General features: G+C 41.1%; 1 protein-coding gene across 6 annotated transcripts in view; it reads left to right on the top strand.

Moving 5' to 3' along the window:
• LOC124279205 (high affinity cGMP-specific 3',5'-cyclic phosphodiesterase 9A-like) overlaps positions 1-21,886 on the top strand; it is a 113,519-nt gene that overhangs the window by 73,818 nt on the left and 17,815 nt on the right. Inside the window, exons 6-13 of one of the 6 annotated variants that reach the window (XM_046715002.1) lie at positions 1,992-2,062; positions 3,626-3,734; positions 5,291-5,348; positions 8,329-8,403; positions 9,903-9,989; positions 13,669-13,856; positions 17,422-17,578; positions 18,100-18,216. In XM_046715002.1, coding sequence (XP_046570958.1) covers positions 1,992-2,062; positions 3,626-3,734; positions 5,291-5,348; positions 8,329-8,403; positions 9,903-9,989; positions 13,669-13,856; positions 17,422-17,578; positions 18,100-18,216 — 862 coding nt within the window. Of the gene's footprint in view, positions 1-1,991; positions 2,063-3,622; positions 3,735-5,290; positions 5,349-6,233; positions 6,295-8,328; positions 8,404-9,902; positions 9,990-13,668; positions 13,857-17,421; positions 17,579-18,099; positions 18,217-21,886 lie in introns of all 6 variants that reach the window. The other 5 variants (XM_046715003.1, XM_046715004.1, XM_046715001.1 and 2 more) reach the window with 5 other exon arrangements.

Genomic DNA, 21,886 nt, shown 5'->3' with positions numbered 1-21,886 from the left:
ATTTTAACTAAAATTCAGCATGCACAAGCATTGTATGCCGCTTAAGCCCCATTGCAGTTATTTTGTTTTAATATCATATCACCGGCATGAGATATTTTAAATTAATAATCTACTGAACGGTATAATTTCATTTTCTGCTCAGTTAAAAATGTTGGTATATCAATGTATTTATGCACATGCGCGTGCGCGTGTGCGTCTTCAAGCTTGATTGCCATTGAGGTAAGGAAAAGACATGTAATTTAAGGCATCTAAAAACACATATCATTTTGTTTTGTGATAGATTACACAGGTAATAGCGCTGTTATCAGTTGAAAACATAATCGTCTTATAAGTTCTCCGCGTACCACTTTAAAGTAAACAACGCCATTATAGCATTCGTTGCGCGTGATTACAATACAATGATGGTTCCATTAGTGCAGGAGCAAAAACCTTTCCACACCCACTAGAAATCTCTGCTAAAAGCGTAGTCGATAGTATTATTCCGATGGTAAAATGAGCATGTATTAATGAAACACTATCAAAATAGTGATACTACCCTTTGTTCGCTTCAGTGTGAGCATATCTTGCCCAACCGGTAGCGCGGTATTCTACTTTGAAAAATTGAACTTGAGCGATTTACGCTGTGAGCAGGCCTCAGGGCCTAGATTTTCGAAGCTCTCTTAGCGCTAAGATAGTCGTGAGTTAATGTTAATGTATGGCACTTAAGACTATCTTAGCGCTAAGAGAGCTTCGAAAATCTAGGCCCTGGCCTATAGAAAACATTCTTAGCTCAGGCAAAGAATATTTCTGATGGTGCTGTTTTGTAGTTTTGAACATAGCGTTTTCCAAGTTGGTGTTCAGTTATAGATTACATTCTAAGCATCTAAGTGTTGCATGAACTACTCCAAAAATCTTAGGGGCGGTGGAGTAGCCTAGTGGTTAAAGCGTTCGCTCGTCACGCCGAAGACCCGGGTTCGATTCCCCAAAAGGGTATAATGTGTGAAGCCCATTTCTGTTGTTCCCGGTCGTGATATTGCTGGAATATTCTTAAAAGCGGCGTAAAAACGTAACTCACTCACTCAAAACAAACGTAAGAGCACCTACAATCGGAGCACCGTAAAAACTTCAATCTTATAAACACATCAGATGTTGACATACTTTGAATGATATATAAACATGGGTAAATGCACTTTGTTATTAATCAGCATTTGTGGCACACGTAATTTCTGAATTAAGGAAATTTTACAAATCATTATGATCAGTTTTCATGTTTTTTTTATGAACGAGAATTACATTTTCGATTTCAATAATATCATAAGATTCTTAGGTAACGCTAAGCTGTGTGCAAGAGGAAGATTTGAAAGCCAATAAGGACGCGTTTGTTTAAAATTTGAACACCACGAAGTATTTTTATGTAGATACAAACATTACATTAAATAAACATTATTTGGGAACGTGAAAATATCGTGAGCATTGAATCGGTAGCTGTACCTGCCAGGCTATTTCATGTTTGCCATCTACATCCAAACAGTGGTCGAGCTATCTTAAATATATCTCAACAGATACATTGCAGGATTCACTTTAGATATACAGAATCTACAGTAAATCGACTAATACGAACAAATGAATATCATTTCTGTTATTTATGTCAAAACAGTATGCATGCTTGTTGCCACAGATAATATTGTCATGTTATCAACCTTTTTTTCACCGATGTCCAAAGGAGCGAGTACGGTGTTACTTCACAACTCTTCACAATAAAATTATTTTTAAAAGCAAAACAAAATAAAAAAAACCCAACATAATTCTAATGAGGACATTAGCCATACAGTGATTGATTGATTGATTGATTGATTGATTGAGAGACTACATTTAGCAATAGGGGACACCAGAAATGGGCTGGAGTTTAGTTTTACGCCGCACTCAGCAATATTCCAGCTGTTTGGCGGGTCCGCTCTGAAGTTGGCAACCGTACAACTTTGCTGTTCTTACCATGATTGTGCTCTTTACAGGGTCTTCAGGATGGAGGAGCTCAAAACGGAACTGAACCAGAGACTGAACGTCATCGAGAAGCGCATGGAAAGTATGTACCTTCCTATAACCAGTTTAACTCTATGATCGTTAATCTATTTGGGATGGATATTTCTTCGATTGTTGTGGTGATGAAACAAGAAAAGTGCTTGTCCTTTAGACACGGGATATGTATGTTTTTCCGTAATATCCGGACCAGTGCGTGCGTGCGTGCGTATGTGTGTAGCGTGTGTCTGCATGTTATGCCATCCTCCGGTTTAGCTTGGATACCCAATCCACACTTATTTAGACCCGCAAGAGATCTGGAGAGTAAAGTAGCTCTCTCTGTGTGCATTTAAGGCTAGGGTGTGGGTTGGAGAAGGAGAGTAACGTAGCTCTCTGTGTGTGTGTATTTAAGGCTAGGGTGTGGGTTGGAGAAGGAGAGTAACGTAGCTCTCTCTCTGTGTGTATTTAAGGCTAGGGTGTGGGTTGGAGAAGGAGAGTAACGTAGCTCTCTGTGTGTATTTAAGGCTAGGGTGTGGGTTGGAGAAGGAGAGTAACGTAGCTCTCTGTATCTCTAGGGTGTGTCTCTCTCTGTTAAAGGCTAGGGTGTGGGTTGGAGAGGAAGAAGTAACGTAGCTCTGTGTGTGTGTATTTAAGGCTAGGGTGTGGGTTGGAGAAGGAGAGTAACGTAGCTCTCTCTGTGTGTATTTAAGGCTAGGGTGTGGGTTGGAGAAGGAGAGTAACGTAGCTCTCTCTCTGTGTGTATTTAAGGCTAGGGTGTGGGTTGGAGAAGGAGAGTAACGTAGCTCTCTGTGTATTTAAGGCTAGGGTGTGGGTTGGAGAAGGAGAGTAACGTAGCTCTCTCTCTCTGTGTATTTAAGGCTAGGGTGTGGGTTGGAGAAGAGAGAGTAAACGTAGCTAGCTCTCTGTGTGTGTATTTAAGGCTAGAGTGTGGGTTGGAGAAGGAGAGTAACGTAGCTCTCTCTCTGTGTGTGTATTTAAGGCTAGGGTGTGGGTTGGAGAAGGAGAGTAACGTAGCTCTCTCTGTGTGTGTATTTAAGGCTAGGGTGTGGGTTGGAGAAGGAGAGTAACGTAGTATCTCTCTCTCTGTGTATTTAAGGCTAGGGTGTGGGTTGGAGAAGGAGAGTAACGTAGCTCTGTGTGTGTGTATTTAAGGCTAGGGTGTGGGTTGGAGAAGGAGAGTAACGTAGCTCTCTCTGTGTGTATTTAAGGCTAGGGTGTGGGTTGGAGAGTAACGTAGCTCTCTCTCTCTGTGTATTTAAGGCTAGGGTGTGGGTTGGAGAAGGAGAGTAACGTAGCTCTCTCTGTGTGTATTTAAGGCTAGGGTGTGGGTTGGAGAAGGAGAGTAACGTAGCTCTGTGTGTGTGTGTGTGTGTGTATTTAAGGCTAGGGTGTGGGTTGGAGAAGGAGAGTAACGTAGCTCCTTGTCTGTGTTTGTTTTTAAGGCTAGGGTGTGGGTTGGAGAAGGAGAGTAACGTAGCTCCTTGTCTGTGTGTGTGTTGGCGTGTCGGTGGGGAGGCAGGGGTGTTAGCAGGGGTGTTAGCAGGGTGGACGGTGGTGAAGCGGGCTTGGGCGGTGGATTGTTGACTTTAACGTCTCTTGTTCTAAGTAGTGGAGGGACTTAAAGCTGTGGAGATAGAGAAGTGCAAGCGAGACATCTCCGATATCAAGGACCAGATCTGGAACGCACAGAAGAAGTACGTTGACTTGAACAAAATGAGGTAGGCCACGTCCTACCTGGCACTGCACTGCTGCAACAAAGTACCAGTCTAATAAAAAACAAGTACCTTAATTGACATGCAAATTCGATACCTGTACAAAGAACGAGTAACGGAGCCTCTCGTGGCATTGTATGTTACTTTTGTTCGAAGCTTGACAGGGGTCGATTGTACCCGAGAGTATGGGTATTGCCTCCCTTGCTTCTGTCAGGATCCGCTGATTCAAAACCTTAATTAATTCTGATCATAATTCTTGGTGGGTCAGTTTCCACATTTTCCACGTGAATGTGTCGTTTGTGGCTTTCATGTGGACTTAGAGGCCGTGATATAACTGAAATACTGCTTTAGGCGGCGTTAAACACCACTCCATCACTCTTAAAATGAATTTACTGTTATAGACTATTTAAGCCATGTTGTTGCATGACTATAGACTGCCGGGTGAAAGAAAATATACACTTGATAATTAGATATAACCAAAGCATTATTGAGGTTTCCAAACATTATTAGGCTGAAAACAGTCGCCGAAACACAACAAAGTTAAAGCCCCAAAACACAGCTATCATATGTGTATCAAACACAGCCTTGTCGAAGAATCATTTCTTGTCTTGTTTCAATTTTAAGCTCTATTAAACTCGGGTATTTGGTAGCCTAGTGGTTAAAGCGTTCGTTCGTCACGCCGATTTCCCGGGTTCGATTCCCCACATGGGTACAATGTGTTAAGCCCAATTCTGGTGTCCTCCACCATCATATTGCTGGAATATTGCTAAAAGCGGCGTAAAATTGATTTCACTCACTCTATTAAAGTTAGGTGTATCCTTTGTTTTGTCCGGTAGTTTGGAGTTCAATTAAGTAGCATTCCACCTAAGAATCATGTAGAGGTGAATAAGTGAAAATTTCATACTCACTTGAACATTTATCATTCTCTTTATTTGGCCTTTAAAATGTCATGTCACTCAGAATGCTGAATTTCGGTGCAATTACGTATTGGGGAGTCTGATGGTCCAAGAAGGCCCTAATTTGGGGTGGCATCTAGGCTTTGACTTCTGAAACATAAGCTCATCGTGTCAAATACAACAACGCACTGTCTACGTAGTTCATTTCTAACGGGTGAAAATACATTCAACCCTGTAGCAATTATTAATTAATGCTTTCGAATTATAACAACCAATGTTCTATATGTTACGTACCCATATACATTGAAACCCCGTTAATCCGGCATGTATCGCCCGGATAAACGAATCAGATGGATGTTGCCAATAGCAACGGTCCATAAACTGAGGGGTGCGGATTATCGAGGTCAGGACTAAATCGTTCTGAATCCACCGAGTGCGGTTTAACGAGGTTTCGCTGTTTCGTTTGCAATTTGACCCCTAGCTTAATTAATCCTTCTTTAAATACCTTAAGGCCCCTTTTCTTGAGAATGGATATTATTGTCAATGGTCTACCCACCGTCATTTTTTGTCAGTTTTAGTTTTAGCCACCCATTATTAGTGTATCTGTTCGCACACTTCTCCTAGCCGGCCTTGTCCCTGTGATAACAATCTCGATCGTTTTTATAGTTATTTGAGCGACGAAAAGAAAATCAGCTTGAAGAGAGATGTTCCCACATATCCGAAGGTAAACAAGGTCCCTGTCGACACACTTAGCCAATCACGGATGCTCGATTTGTCACGTGTCATCAGATGTTACTTACGTTCCAAAGCAGCCATCTTCAGAGAACCCTTTAATCTATGATATCATTTATAATGTAATATTTTTCCATTAAGAATTAGTCATATTGGATGTCGAAAATATACTCAGAACATGGCTGCTTCGTCACGTTTAGTTGGAACAAGAACACACTAACACTGAAAGTAACTGTTTAAGGCCATAACACTGGATGAAAGCAGCTTTTACAAATGTAGAAGGAACGCGAAAAGATGGCCGGAAAAGACTGAATTTCAGGAAAATTCAAAAGTAAAGAACTCGTATGTAAACACATGTTGCTATCTTTATTATACTTTCCAGAACATTCCACACCTTTAAAAAAATGTAATCGTAATATGTTGAAAGAGTCATATTTCGTATTTTAGTTTGGAAAAAGTGCTTTTTCATCTTGCCTCTGGAATTTGAAACTTTCAGTGTCGTTTTCTTGATTCTCTGAACTGCAGTTTTAGCACGACGAGTGTCTTCATGACCCTGCACGTTTGTTTCTATCCTGTCAATCAAGGGATTCTACACGACCCAAACAAATAAGCCCCTGTCCAGAAAATCCACCAGGTGGTCGTATTCGGGCGACCCGTTCTCCTGGTTCAGAAACCAAAGCGGTTGGGTTGGGGTGATCTGTGTTTACAGTTTGAGTCATCTGTGTTTACATACTGAACATTCGTAAATATTAAGCAACGTTTTCATAATTATTGTTAGATGACTCAAAATGCTTGCACAGATCGCTTCCACATTTCTCTGGTGGTTGACCCGAACGCAACCTGCGACTATGTTTTTGAGTCACTCTGTTCTTCCCAGCGAGGTGCCACCGACAGACAAGAACTTGTCCCGAGCCAAATCGCCTCCGATGTATGAGAAGGTAACGAAAATAGGTGACAATTTCCGCGCCTTTTCCGCCGCCCAGCAATGGCACTCAGAGACTGGCACCCTGTCTTCAATGCATGGATAAACCGGTGTTATCTCTTTTTGTATGCTGTAAGATATGCGCAAACATCTGTGCTTTGTAAGCAATACTCTGAAGGGAAAGAGTCAGTGAGTGAGTTTAGTTTTACGCCGCACTCAGCAATATTCCAGCTACATGGCGGCGCTGAAGGGAAAGAGGTCCAAGTTGTACATCTGATGTTCAAAAAGAATTTGAAAAATATGCTGATCTGTGTTGATTACTTACAGAATTATTCAAGTAAACTGTTGTTGTTTTTTTACAAAATTGCACTTATTTTTGAAATATGCTGAAAAAAACTCAGGAGTCGTTTTGTATAATTTTATGTGGTGAAGGTTCATAACACAGGTTTCATGAAAAGATCCCTAAAGATATTTTTTATCCTTTTTTTCTCGATACATGTCCATGTAGCGCTTGAAATAATGTAGCTGTTTTTTTTATTTATGTCATGTTTTTTATCGCAGTTGCCTTAGTAACTGAGCGGAAGTAGGATACCAGTCTATATCACGCGTCACGTGATTCAAAATGGGGTTTTCACGAACCTCTCGTATTGAAGGTTTAACTGTGGTTGTGAGTGTATATTATTTCTGTGAAAATCCCATTTTGAGTTCACACGTGTACATTCTTTAAACTGTTTGGGTGTAGGGAAACCAAACAGTTTTTGAAGCCAGGAAAAGGTGAAGGACGTCGCTGTGCATGTGTAGAGTATCCCTATGACCTTGTTGATTGTTCTAAAGAGTTTTATCCATGTTTGTATTCATCTTCGATATCGTTGTTATGTATATTGATATGATCAGTTCCGCCATTGGCGGCCAAGTCTTCTGAGTCAACGCAGTACCTTGTGTTGCGTCCCTCTTGCGTGTAAGAAACCTTTCATGTTGAGTTCGAATCCTGGTGCAATAGCATTGCTCGAATCATATAATGACGCGCAAATGGTTGATGGTGCAACAGGTGCAGCTACAATCTGACATTCTGTTGAAAATTCCACCTTTCTGACAAAACATATACATATTTATGAATACAGAATATAAAAGGTCACATGGAATCACCTGCATCACGTGACTTGCGGTTCTTGAAGATGAGGAGCCATCTCTGAAACTCCAGAACTCTGCAGCACTCTAAAGCACGTCTAATTCGTCTTTTTAAATGACCTTACCCGTAAGGTCCGGGTTAGATTGGATCTTTAGCAACACATGTTTGTCGTAAGAGGTGACTAACGGGATCGATTGGTCAGGCTCGCTGACTTGGTTGACCCACATGTCATTGTATCCCAATTGCGTAGATCGATGCTCATGCTGTTGATCACTGGATTGTCTGGTCCAGACTCGATTATTTACCGACCACCGTCATATAGCTGGAATATTGCTGAGTGCGTCGTAAAACTAAACTCACTCACTCTTAAATGACCTTTTAATGTAAGTAGTCTCGTATCCCAGCCACAACCATCTGACAGACCTTTCTGACACAATTCCCCCAATTGTGTTATATTTGTTATTACTTGTTTGAGGATCCAACAAATTTGTGACTTTGTTCTCATGTAAACGCTAAGAAATGATTAGCTTTCGTGTCACGTCTGATATAAAGGAAAAAATATATAATCTGTAAACCCTATATCCTAACCGGCAATATCAGAGAAACAGAGTTCAGATTAACTCAACTTTATTTCGACCACCGACAAAGGCCTTGATAAAAGAAATAGTTTAGCGAAAGGTAATTGAATCAATCATGTTTCTCTTACCTTCATGTCGGAAATGTGTTTTAAAGGCGGACAATTATCTAGCTAGGAAAAGGTTTGCCTTTTTGTGTCGCAACTATCCAGGGGAAAGTCTTTGCGAAGAAGAACCATGTTTTGCGTGGAATGGTTTAGATGCCAGTCCCTTTGTTTAAAGTGCAGTGATGTCTCCTGATTATTATGACTATTATTGACACGGTCCCTCTGAAATCTGCCCTCAGTACACACTATCCCAGGAGACAGTGGATTACCTGAAACAGCCGACATTCGACATGTGGCATTGGGAGCCTAACGAGGTAAGGGACCGTATAAGAAGCTTTTCTGAATTTTCATGACTGAACCATTGAGGTATACCTGAACAGATGAACAATGTTACACTGTGGGTGATGTGTGTTGTAAAGATGCACAATGTTATAGAGTGTGTGTTGTATAGAAGTACAATGTTACAGAGTGTGTGTTGTATAGATATACAATGTTACAGTGTGTTGTATAGATGTACAATGTTACAGTGTGTTGTATAGATGCACAATGTTACAGTGTGTTGTATAGATGTACAATGTTACAGAGTGTGTGTTGTATAGATGCACAATGTTTCAGTGCGTTGTATAGATGTACAATGTTACAGTGTGTTGTATAGATGCACAATGTTACAGTGTGTTGTATAGATGTACAATGTTACAGTGTGTTGTATAGATGCACAATGTTACAGTGTGTTGTATAGATGTACAATGTTACAGTGCGTGTTGTATAGATGCACAATGTTACAGAGTGTGTGTTGTATAGATGTACAATGTTACAGAGTGTGTGTTGTATAGATGCACAATGTTACAGTGTGTTGTATGGATGTACAATGTTACAGTGTGTCTTGTATAGATGCACAATGTTACAGAGTGTGTGTTGTATAGATGTACAATGTTACAGTGTGTTGTATAGATGTACAATGTTACAGTGTGTGTTGTATAGATGCACAATGTTACAGAGTGTGTGTTGTATAGAAGTACAATGTTACAGAGTGTGTGTTGTATAGATGTACAATGTTACAGTGTGTTGTATAGATGTACGATGTTACAGTGTGTGTCTTGTATAGATGTACAATGTTACCATGTGTGTGTTGTATAGAAGTACAATGTTACAGTGTGTGTTGAATAGCTGTAAAATGTTACAGTGTGTGTTGTATAAATGTACAATGTTACAGTGTGAGTTGTATAGATGTACAGTGTTACAGATTGTGTGTTGTATATATGTACAATGTTACAGAGTGTGTGTTGTAAAGATGCATAATGTTACAGAGTGTGTGTTGTACAAATGTACAATGTTACAGAGTGTGTGTTGTATAGATGCATAATGTTACAGAGCGTCTGTTGTATACATGCACAATGTTACAGAGTGTGTACTGTACAGACGCACAATGTTACAGTGTGTGTTGTATAGATGCACAATGTTACAGAGAGTGTGTTGTATGGATGCACAATGTTACAGTGTATGTTGTATAGATGCACAATGTTACAGAGTGTCTGTTGTATACATGCACAATGTTACAGAGCGTGTATTGTATGGATGCACAAAGTTACAGTGTGTGTTGTACAGATGCACAATGTTACAGAGAGTGTGTTGTATAGATGCATAATGTTACACAGCGTGTGCTGAATAGATGCATAATTTTACAGCGTGGGTGGTGTGTGTTGAACAAGTTCTGGTTGTCGATGTGGGTGTTAAAGGTGGTATACATTAAACAATTATTGTACACGTGGTCAGAGTTACAGTGTGGTTTAGGTGGTGATACTATGTTGTACAGATGCTGAGCCTGTTGGAGCACATGTACCATGAGCTGGGCCTGGTGAAGGAGTTCAGCATCAACCCCATCACCCTCAAGAGGTGGCTGGTGAGTAGCCTCAGTGACAGGCACACACACATATCACGGTTTGAAACTCAGATTCTGACACAGAAGGTTCAGACACATACAGACTCAGACACAGAAGGTTCAGAAACATACAGACTCAGACACAGAAGGTTCAGAAACATACAGACTCAGACACAGAAGGTTCAGACACATACAGACTCAGACACATACAGACTCAGACACAGAAGGTTCAGGCACATACAGACTCAGACACAGAAAGTTCAGACACATACAGATTCAGACACAGAAGGTTCAGACACTTACAGACTCAGACACAGAAGGTTCAGACACATACAGACTCAGAAACAGAAGGTTCAGACACAGAAGGTTCAGACACAGAAGGTTCAGACACATACAGACTCAGACACAGAAGGTTCAGATACATACAGACTCAGACACAGAAGGTTCAGACACATACAGGCTCAGACACAGAAGGTTCAGACACATACAGACTCAGACACAGAAGGTTCAGAAACATACAGACTCAGACACAGAAGGTTCAGGCACACACAGACTCAGACACAGAAGGTTCAGACACATACAGGCTCAGACACAGAAGGTTCATACACATAGACTCAGACACAGAAGGTTCAGACACATACAGACTCAGACACAGAAGGTTCAGACACATACAGACTCAGACACAGAAGGTTCAGAAACATACACTCAGACACAGAAGGTTCAGACACATACAGACTAAGACACAGAAGGTTCAAGCACATACAGGCTCAGACACAGAAGGTTCAGACACATACAGGTTCAGACACAGAAGGTTCAGACACATACAGGCTCAGACACAGAAGGTTCAGACACATACAGACTCAGACACAGAAGGTTCAGACACAGAAGGTTCAGACACATACAGGCTCAGACACAGAAGGTTCAGACACATACAGACTCAGACACAGAAGGTTCAGACACATACAGGCTCAGACACAGAAGGTTCAGACACATACAGACTCAGACACAGAAGGTTCAGACACATACAGACTCAGACACAGAAGGTTCAGACACATACAGACTCAGACACAGAAGGTTCAGACACATACAGACTCAGACACAGAAGGTTCAGACACATACAGGCTCAGACACAGAAGGTTCAGACACATACAGGCTCAGACACAGAAGGTTCAGACACATACAGACTCAGACACAGAAGGTTCAGACACATACAGGCTCAGACACAGAAGGTTCAGACACATACAGGCTCAGACACAGAAGGTTCAGGCACATACAGACTCAGACACAGAGGTTCAGACACATACAGGTTCAGTCACAGAAGGTTCAGACACATATAGGCTCAGTCACAGAAGGTTCAGACACATATAGGCTCAGGCACAGAAGGTTCAGACACATATAGGCTCAGGCACAGAAGGTTCAGACACATATAGGCTCAGACACAGAAGGTTCAGACACAGACACACGAGTACAGACACAGAGACGAGGACAGATACAGACACAGCCACACGAGTACAGATACAGACATAGCCACACGAGTACAGACACAGACACAGGCACACGAGTACAGGGACAGAGACGATTACAGATACAGACACAGAGACGAGCACAGATACAGACACAGAGACGATTAAAGATACAGACACATACACACGAGCACAGATACAGACACAGGCACACGAGTACAGACACAGACACACGAGTACAGATACAGACACAGACACACGAGCACAGATACAGACACAGACACACGAGCACAGATACAGACACAGACACACGAGTACAGATACAGACACAGACACACGAGTACAGATACAGACACAGACACACGAGCACAGATACAGACACAGACACACGAGCACAGATACAGACACAGACACACGAGTACAGATACAGACACAGACACACGAGTACAGATACAGACACAGACACACGAGCACAGATACAGACACAGAGACGATTACAGATACAGACACAGAGACGAGTACAGATACAGACACACGAGTACAGATACAGACACAGACACACGAGTACAGACACAGACACGGAGACGAGGACAGATACAGACACAGACGAGGACAGATACAGACACAGACACAGATACAGACACAGACACAGAGTACAGATACAGACACAGAGACGATTACAGATACAGACACAGAGACGAGCACAGATACAGACACAGGCACACGAGTACAGATACAGACACAGACACACGAGTACAGATACAGACACAGACACACGAGTACAGATACAGACACAGACACACGAGTACAGATACAGACACAGACACTAGAGTACAGACACAGACACGGAGACGAGTACAGATACAGACACAGACGAGGACAGATACAGACACAGACACTCGAGTACAGACACAGACACAGAGACGAGGACAGATACAGACACAGAGACGAACACAGACACAGACACACGAGTACAGACACAGACACAGAGACGAACACAGACACAGACACACGAGTACAGACACAGAGACGAGCACAGATACAGACACAGACACAGAGACGAACACAGACACAGACACACGAGTACAGACACAGACGAGCACAGACACAGACACACGAGTACAGACACAGAGACGAGCACAGACACAGACACACGAGTACAGACACAGAGACGAGCACAGACACAGACACACGAGTACAGACACAGAGACGAGTATAGGTACAGACAGGGGTACAAACCAGCTTGGTTTAGTGACTGTGAATATTGATCACCTAATTACTCGGGTCACGAATAAAGAAAATATACCATGTATTTTTGTCTTGGGAGAATTGCTAAAAAAGGCCAAAAGGATAGATGAAAAGTCAACCGCCTGTGCTTAAATACATTCGATACTAACGCAATTGCAAAATGTAATGAAATTCCTGTGGAAAAAGAGAACGATCTCGAAAAAATACGATGCATTTCGAGATGTTTGCTGATTTGAAACTGAACTTGATGATATTTTGCCCTGATCCGACTTATTAACGGGAAACGCATGGCAACAAGGGTCTATATAAATTGTGGAATGACTTGGAAGGAAGCGAACTCTGCGAAGCTTTTGTTCAACAAGAACATCTTTTTCCACTTTCGAAGAAGCCAGACGCCGTTGACAGTACACTGGAACATTCGTAACTACTCGTCCCTTCCCGTAACCTGAAAGAAGACTCGCACCCCTCTCGTAGCCATTTTACTGAACTTGACTCTGTCTGAGCGCAAAAGCGCAGAGAGAAAGAAATAGTCTAGCCGCTGAACTATTTTCAAGGGCATGTTACTCTCGTTTACTAGGAAAACAAACATGGCATCTACGCCAAGGAAATTACCTCAAATGGTATGTTTAACATGCTTAACTACTTTCCTACGCCATAATGTTAATACATCCTGGTTATAAAAATTCAGGAAACCCAGGAGGACTATGCAATAATTAAAATATACTTGAAGTGTCTGGGGAAAAAATTATGCAAGCCGAAATGAAAATTATTTCAACTAACTATTTGACCTAATTGCTTCTCTACATACGCGCATTCTGATTGGCTGGGGGAATATTTCTTCCGCCGGACTACGAGATGGGTACGAGTCTTCTTTCAGGTTACGGAAAGGGACGAGTACAAAATGTAGTTACGAATGGTACATCGGAATTCCGACTGATGTCGAAACAATCCGGTTTTATCCCACTATATCTGAATGTCTGTCTTTTCAGCTGTGTGTGCAGGAGAACTATCGGAACAACCCGTTCCACAACTTCCGCCACTGTTTCTGCGTGTCCCAGATGATGTACGGGATGATCCAGCTGTGTCGACTATGGGACCACATGGCCAGGGAGGATCTGGGTATCCTGCTGACTGCAGCAGTCTGCCACGATCTCGATCACCCCGGATACAACAACACGTGAGCCACTTCCTGCAATGTTGTCTATGTCATAAAGTTTCCTGGGCCTGACAATCCAGTGATCAATTTCATGAACATCGATTGCGCAAACAAATCAGCAAGTAGCAATGCTCTATCCTCCTTCCCCGAGCGTTGCACTGACCAGAGGTGTGACGATACAGACTTTCACGATACTATACGTATCGCGATGTCTTTGAACGATACGATTCGATTCGATGTATATCACGATATGCTGTCTTTAGTTATTTTCTTTTAAAAAGTATATTTTCATAGCAAGTAACAGTACAAATTTTGACATTACCGTCAATTTCTAGTGAGAATTAACAAGTTTAAGGTCAACGATGCATATCACGATACGAAAACAAGTATCTATATATTTATCGTCAGATAAAGTATCACGATTATCGGTACTACGATATATCGTCACAGTTCTGCTGACCAACCGATCCCGTTAGTCGCCTAGCATGGGTTTGTGAGGACCAATTCTTCACGTGTGTGTTACAATATTGGTTGGTTGGTTGTTTTACGCCACACTCAGCAATATTCCAGCTATATGGCGGCGGCCTGTAAATAATCGAGTCTACACCAGACAATCCAGTGATCAGTGTTACAACAAGTGTAGGCGCCGTTGTATCTAAAGTGTAGGCGCCGTTGTATGTAACGTATAGGCGACGTTGTATGTAACGTATAGGCGACGTTGAATGTAACGTATAGGCGACGTTGAATGTAATGTGTAGGCGCCGTTGTATGTAACGTATAGGCGACGTTGTATGTAACGTATAGGCGACGTTGTATGTAAGGTATAGGCGACGTTGAATGTAACGTGTACGCTCCGTTGTATGTAATGTGAAGGCTCCGTTGTATGTAACGTGTAGGCTCCGTTGCATCTAACGTTGCGCATGTATGTAACGTATAGCTCCGTTGTATGTATAGGCTACGTTGAATGTAAGGTATAGGCGCCGTTGTATGTAAGGTATAGGCGCCGTTGTATGTAACGTATAGGCGCCGTTGTATGTAACGTGTACGCGCCGTTGTATGTAACGTGTAGGCGCCGTTGTATGTAACGTGTACGCTCCGTTGTATGTAACGTGTACGCGCCGTTGTATGTAACGTGTAGGCGCCGTTGTATGTAACGTGTAGGCGCCGTTGTATGTAACTTATAGGCGCCGTTGTATGTAACGTATAGGCGCCGTTGTTTGTAATGTGTAGGTGTCGTTGTATCGAAATTCTAACGTTATGAGCGATCAGGGAAATCGGGAAAGTTGCGCCAAGGTGACAAAGCCCGCTCACTAAACTACGGTTATGTCGAACTCAAAGGGACCATTAATTTTAGTTCCTTGTAACCGTAGGTCGTTACACTTACTTTGAATGTAATCTACATCAAGTGGCAGATGCAAAAAATACAATTATATCCGTTACTTTGTAATAAGCGTGTTCGTTGTAAAGGTAGGTTACACTAACTGTGGCGGCACTATCTCCTTGTAGCTTTGTCAGTTACCGATGCATCCCTCGCAGGTTTGTTAACAGGCTTCTCCGTTTTGACCATTACATGTCTCTCATCACAATACCATACCATCGGGAAGACTGAAAGACGAGACAAACGATGACATCAAACCATCTTACGCTACGATTCACACATTCTAGACATAGTGTTCCCATGAACCTACCGCGGACGTCATATATAAATTGGTCTCATCTCATTTGTTGTTCGGATCAATCTAAAAGACGGACCGGCGACTGCAGCCTTGACCCAGTTTGTCCCGGGATTCATCAAAGGGCAATTATTTTCATCAAACATTTTGTCATTATTGGATGTTTTCAAGGTTGTTACATGAAGCTATGATTTGAAGAATAGAAGGCCTAAAAAATAGGTCGTATTTTATTAATAATTCATTCATTCATTCATTCATTCATTCATTCATTCATTCATTCATTCATTCATTTATTTATTTATTTATTTAATTTCATTTATCATGTGAGTGTGTTTCTTAGCGACCAGCGTTATCCCACCTTCAAGACTCCGAGGCGTTAATGACTGTTGACCAGATAATCCAGTGATCGTTTTTAAAATCGATCAAGGCTGATGGGTATGAAGCCAATCCATTAGGTCCCTTCTTTCCACATGTGTTGCAAGGGAACCCGGATTCCAAACCTGTTCCCAATGGGAGCTAGGGATACAATCTACCCATCACGATAAAGTGCAACCCCATGAGTCAGGAAAACCATACTTTGAGGCATTCCGTTTAAGGAAGGTTTGCATGTAAAACAAAACACTACAGTGTTGCACAGTCACATGAAATCGACAGACCAACTCTGACGATTTGTCTCGTAATTTTGAATTTGTTAAAAGTGTTTAACAAACGATCATTATTTTGTTGTCACGCTTCCTTATTTTACGAGGGTGGGGGGTTGGGGGTGGACCACTTGCTGGCAGAACAACCAGGTGTGCAAGTTGCACGTGTGAAATTGAAATTTCATGGCACGCGCTTGTTGATTGTTGATTACTGACAACAAAATAATGATCGTTTGTTGAACAACTTTTTTATTCGGGTGTCCAAAATTATGAGACAAATCATCAGAGTTGGTCTGTCGATTTCATGTGACTGTGCAAAATTTGGTTTTGTTGCATTTATTAGATTTTGTGTTAGTAGGCAATTCATCGGTCTCAAATGAATCAAACGGACTGTTAATTATAATGATTCGTTACTCAAGCCTTTTGTCAATCAGGCTGATTGAACTTGGAACGTACCGTTTGCTTTGAGGTAGTTTCATTGAACAAATTAAAAGCAAAAGAAACTATACATATGAAAATATGATTTCACAAACAGACTGCAAACGCTGTCAAACGTTACTACACGGTCACCATGGTGACACATTATAACATTGCCCTGAGTTCCGTTGTTCCATTAGATCAACAGTTTGAAACACTAGAAGTGTGAACACTCCCCGATGCCTCTGGCTTAGAGCCGACTCTCAGGCACGTCTCCTACAGAGACCTATGGTCAGGAAATCAGCACGTGAACCCCAAACCTCTCGTCCACGTGACCCTGGGCCACCAGACATACTGTCACGGTGTTTGGCATCAGTCTTGGGGATTAGAGCACATGACATTTATCTCAAGACTTTGTCTTCTTGAGCATCAGTGCCCGAAACTCTGGATTTTGTAACATCAGTAGTTTGGTTGGAAAACCATTTACTTGTACCTGTCAGAACACATAAATCTTATAACGGTTGTAGCTGACCAGGTTTCTATTTAAATTCAATTTGTCTCTTGGGCTAGTGGTTTTAGCGTTCGGTCGTCATGCCGAAGATCCGTGTTCGATTCCCCACATGGGTAAAATGTGTAAAAAACCATTACTGGTGTCCCCGCCGTGATATGGCTGGAAAATTGCTTAAAGCGGCATAAAACTGAACTCACTCACTCTTTAGTATCTGGCGTCAGACGCCCAATGGATAAGGATAGGTGTATTTGTATCCTAGTTTGTATTTCGTGACTGTGTAACACGAGTAGTGTGCTTGCTTCTTGCAGTGTGAGAGGTTTATGAATGTATATTTTCTACTGCAGATATCAAATCAACGCCCGCACCGAGCTGGCCATCCGATACAATGATATCTCCCCCTTGGAGAATCACCACTGTGCCGTCGCTTTCCAGATACTCTCAAACCCAGAGTGTAACATCTTCGCTAACGTGGACAAGGACACGTTTAAGAGGATACGGGCGGTATGTTTCAGTAAACATTTAAACAGTTCACCCTAACACGTATAGGTAGCCATTACGGCCTTTGTTTGTAAGGGTGCGGTTGGGTGGCTTAGTGGTTAAAGCGTTCGCTCGTCACGCCGAAGACCCGGGTTCGATTTCCCACATGGGTACCGGTGTCCCCCGCCGTGATATTGCTGGAATATTGCTAAAAGCGGCGTAAAACCATACTCACTTTAATCTGCAAGAAAGAGTCGCCCTCAGATCATGTAATTCAAAACAGACAAGTTGTGTTTATACATTTTAATCCGAAACACACAAGTAGGTTTCCTCTAATCTGCAGGAATTCCGTCTCTTTATCCTTTAATCCTTTTATGCCAACAACAACAAATCGCCTTAATATCAAGGCATCCCAGGTATAATCGTGTGTGAAGCTCATTTCTGGTGTCCCTGCCGTGATATTGCTTGAATATTCCAACTGTGTCACTCACTCCATGTGTCGTGTATGTTTCCCTGGCGCTGCATGTGTTGTGTATGTTTGACAGGGAATCACAATGCTGATTCTGGCGACAGACATGGCTCGTCACGCGGAGATCATGGAGAGCTTCAAGGAGAAGCTGGCACAGGGGTTCGACTACAAGCAGAAAGATAACCTAGACACGGTAAGTCTGATCTCATACACAAGCTGGCACACACGCACGCACGCACACGTGTATCCACACACAAACACATACACACGCTTGCTCGACCGTGTTGACGAACTGGGACTACTGTTTAGCTCCTTGTGGGCTTATTGTTGTGTAATACTACTCAAATATTGACCTAATTGTTGTGGAAAACTAGTGAAATATTCATCTTATTGTTGATGAATACAAGTCAATATTCAACTTACTGTTGTTGAATACTACTGAAATATTGACCTAATTGTTGTGGGATACAAGTGAGATATTCATCTTATTGTTGATGAATACAAGTCAATATTCAACTTACTGTTGTTGAATACTACTCAAATATTGACCTAATTGTTGTGGAAAACTAGTGAAATATTCATCTTATTGTTGATGAATACAAGTCAATATTCAACTTACTGTTGTTGAATACTAATCAAATATTGACCTAATTGTTGTGGGATACAAGTGAGATATTCATCTTATTGTTGATGAATACAAGGCAATATTCAACGTATTGTTTTGTAATACTATTCAAATATTGACCTAATTGTTGTGGGATACTAGTGAGATATTCATCTTATTGTTGAATACAAGTCAAACTTTGACCTAATTGTTGTTGAATACAAGTCAAGTATTGAGCATGTTCTCGTGGAATACGGATCACATATTCATGTTATTGTTGTAAACGGGTTAAATAACCACCATACTGCTGTAGAATAAAGGTCATTATATATATTCATCCTATTTTTTTGAGGAATACAGATCAAATATTCATCATGTCGATGTATACGGGTGAAATATTTGCGATAGTGTCATGCTATTGCTGAGCAATAATCTCTACATTGTAATATTTTTCACGATCATTCAAGATGTCTTGGACATTTTTTGAATAAATTAGTTTTATCAATATTAATATAATAATCGACCTTTCTGGCCTTTTTTGTCAAATTATCATATTGATTTTAAAAAAAGACAATGTCAGGAAAAGAATAACGGATATTTGCAGAAAATAACAGTAATTGAAATTATACAGAAAATGATACAAATACGGAAAACAGAAATTTCAAAACATAAATTGCGAGACATTGAAACTAAAAGTGAAAATATTTGAAAACAATTTAAATTATAGGAACCAAACTCGAAAGTTTTAAATAAAATAATAAATAAAGTAAAGAGAAAATAAGTAAAAGTGGGCTTTCGTGAATCATTCCTCAAGACGTTAGAATGCTTAAAGTGAAAAATGACTGAGACGGAAGTTTTATTCGAACCAACAATTAGTGGATCCTGATCAGCCTAAGGGAAGTGACTCTGCACACCAAACACTGGAGCCTGAAACACTAGGGTACCTGATAATGATGATAATGATGGCGGTGGATATAAAGATAAAGATGATCATGTTGATGATAATGGTAGTGATATTTAGAACAGTAATGACGACTGACGACGATGATGGTGGTGATGATTACTGACGACGACGATGACGATGAATATGATGGTGATGATGATGATGATGATTGACGACGATGACAATGACTGACGATGACGACGACGATGGTGATGACGTTGGTACACGACGGTTATGTTGCATGGTAACATGACAACAGTTACGATGATTATGACGATAAACATCACAAAGATGCTTGATGGAGCACCACCAACACCTGTAATGGAAGCTAATGACTACCCGTGTTAAAGCTACAACTTAGCAGGTCTATATAACGCAGGTACGGTTCAGTATCTCTGTGTAGCCAGTACAATAGCCACTAAAACGCCAGCGTCCATTATCAGCATCCCTCGGACTACTCCTGCCTTTCAAACATAAGTACCTAGCATCTATCTCGGTAAACGGCAGATGTGTTTTGAAGGTCAACGTTCAGAAACACCAATAGATACCGGATAAGTAATTGGGTGGTCTTAAGATGGGACAACGCTTATAACCATTTAGTTAATTGAGAACTGGCGTCGTAAATGGGATTAATGGAAGCTGTAACATCGATTACCAATGAGGTTACCCGTTTAATTAATGTATGAATTATTTATCTTATTGACCGGAGTTCAACCTCCAATGCATCCGCATTAAATGTCCACACGTTAGTTGTTCCAGTGCCGTGGTCAATCCCAGGTTCATCACTAAGGACAGCCACTAAAGAATATAATGGCATACCGTGGTATAAATTAAATATTGTTCATGGCATTAAAACAAACTCACTCAATCAATAGCTGATATCCGAGCCTTTATCTTTGACACACTATCGCCAAATATTCGAAAACTGACTAGCAAAAAAGTATTCATTTGGTAATTGGATGTTTTCAAGGTTTAGAAACGTCATCGAAACCGTATTACATGGAATACGGTCGTTGAAACACGGTAGACCTAAGTTCGAAATCATCAAATTCATCAATACATTGCTTACCATGTTTTGTTGGTTTTTCTAGCCATCAGACATCGGTGCAAACATTTATACGACTTTATATTTGAAATTTGACATTGCATCAGAGCATTCCACCAGTATCACGTGACATAGTTCTGGAATTACACAATATCATGTTGTCATCACCAGCTTAACAAACATCTCCGAGTCTCCAGAACTCCGTTATATAATGTGTTCATACATCGCATCACTGTAATTAAGGAAGTTTCTGCAGCTGACATAAAACTGGTTTATGACTGGCACACGTCTTGTAAATCTCACTAGCTATAATCGAGAATGATTCTTTCCCTCATAAACCTTCTCCAGGATCTGAGGTAGAAGAGCGCCGGTACCCAGACTCCGCCGAAATGCATCACTCGTGACGACGCCGTGTTGTAGATTGAATACAATGTCATTGAGCTCTTGTTTTATTCTCGCGGAACTGTGGTCGTGAATATCTCGTGTCGTGTACAACGGTTGTAGAACTTCCTAGTTAAGCTTGTTTTATGTGAGGTTAAACTTAAATTGACCTCCGGGGATTAATTTGTTTGGGAGGCTTGAGCTTCTTTGCTTGTCTATCTCCTTGTTTACTGCTACGTGGGCTGTCGACGGGAAAACTTTTTTTAAAAGATACCAAATTATTTTTAAACCCCTTTAGGGTTTGCCGACGTTAAATGCCAGTTATGTTGATGTTCCGAGCTGACCCATTTCATTTTAACTCGTTTCAAATTTTGTATTTTGTTTTTAATGGCATTTGGTGCTATTACAAAATACCATGCGTGATATTTACTGAAGGTTCACGAAGACTTTGAAAGGCGATTGAAGAAACACAAAAACGTATAAAGTTCAAATACCCATATTTAATGAGAGTGACGTTTTAGCATAATGTTAACGAATGGTTATTCCACAAAAGCTTAAACTTTAGAAGGAAAAAAGTCACAGAAATACAGTGGATTAAAATGAGATCCTTCACTTTGTGATTGTCAAAACAAGAGATTTGCTGGTCACTGCAAGTTGTTTTTACAAGATTAATTTCGAAAATGTCCAAGCCCCAATACTTTGCAAAAGTCCAGCTATATGTCGGCCGTCTGGAAAATAATCGAATCTGGACCAGAAAATCCAGCGATCATCAACATGAGTATCGATCTGCGCAATTGGGATACGATGACATGTGTCAACCAAAGCTGAAGACCAATTGTAACCCGGATGTTTACGGATCTGTTGCCGCACCGTCAACGTTTGATGACGTA

The sequence above is a fragment of the Haliotis rubra genome, unplaced genomic scaffold (assembly GCF_003918875.1).
Source record: "Haliotis rubra isolate DU_JTF1 unplaced genomic scaffold, ASM391887v1 Scf248, whole genome shotgun sequence".
Taxonomy (NCBI): Eukaryota; Metazoa; Mollusca; class Gastropoda; order Lepetellida; family Haliotidae; genus Haliotis; species Haliotis rubra.
Note: the sequence above shows the minus strand (reverse complement) of the source record. Positions and strands in the feature narration are given on the sequence as shown.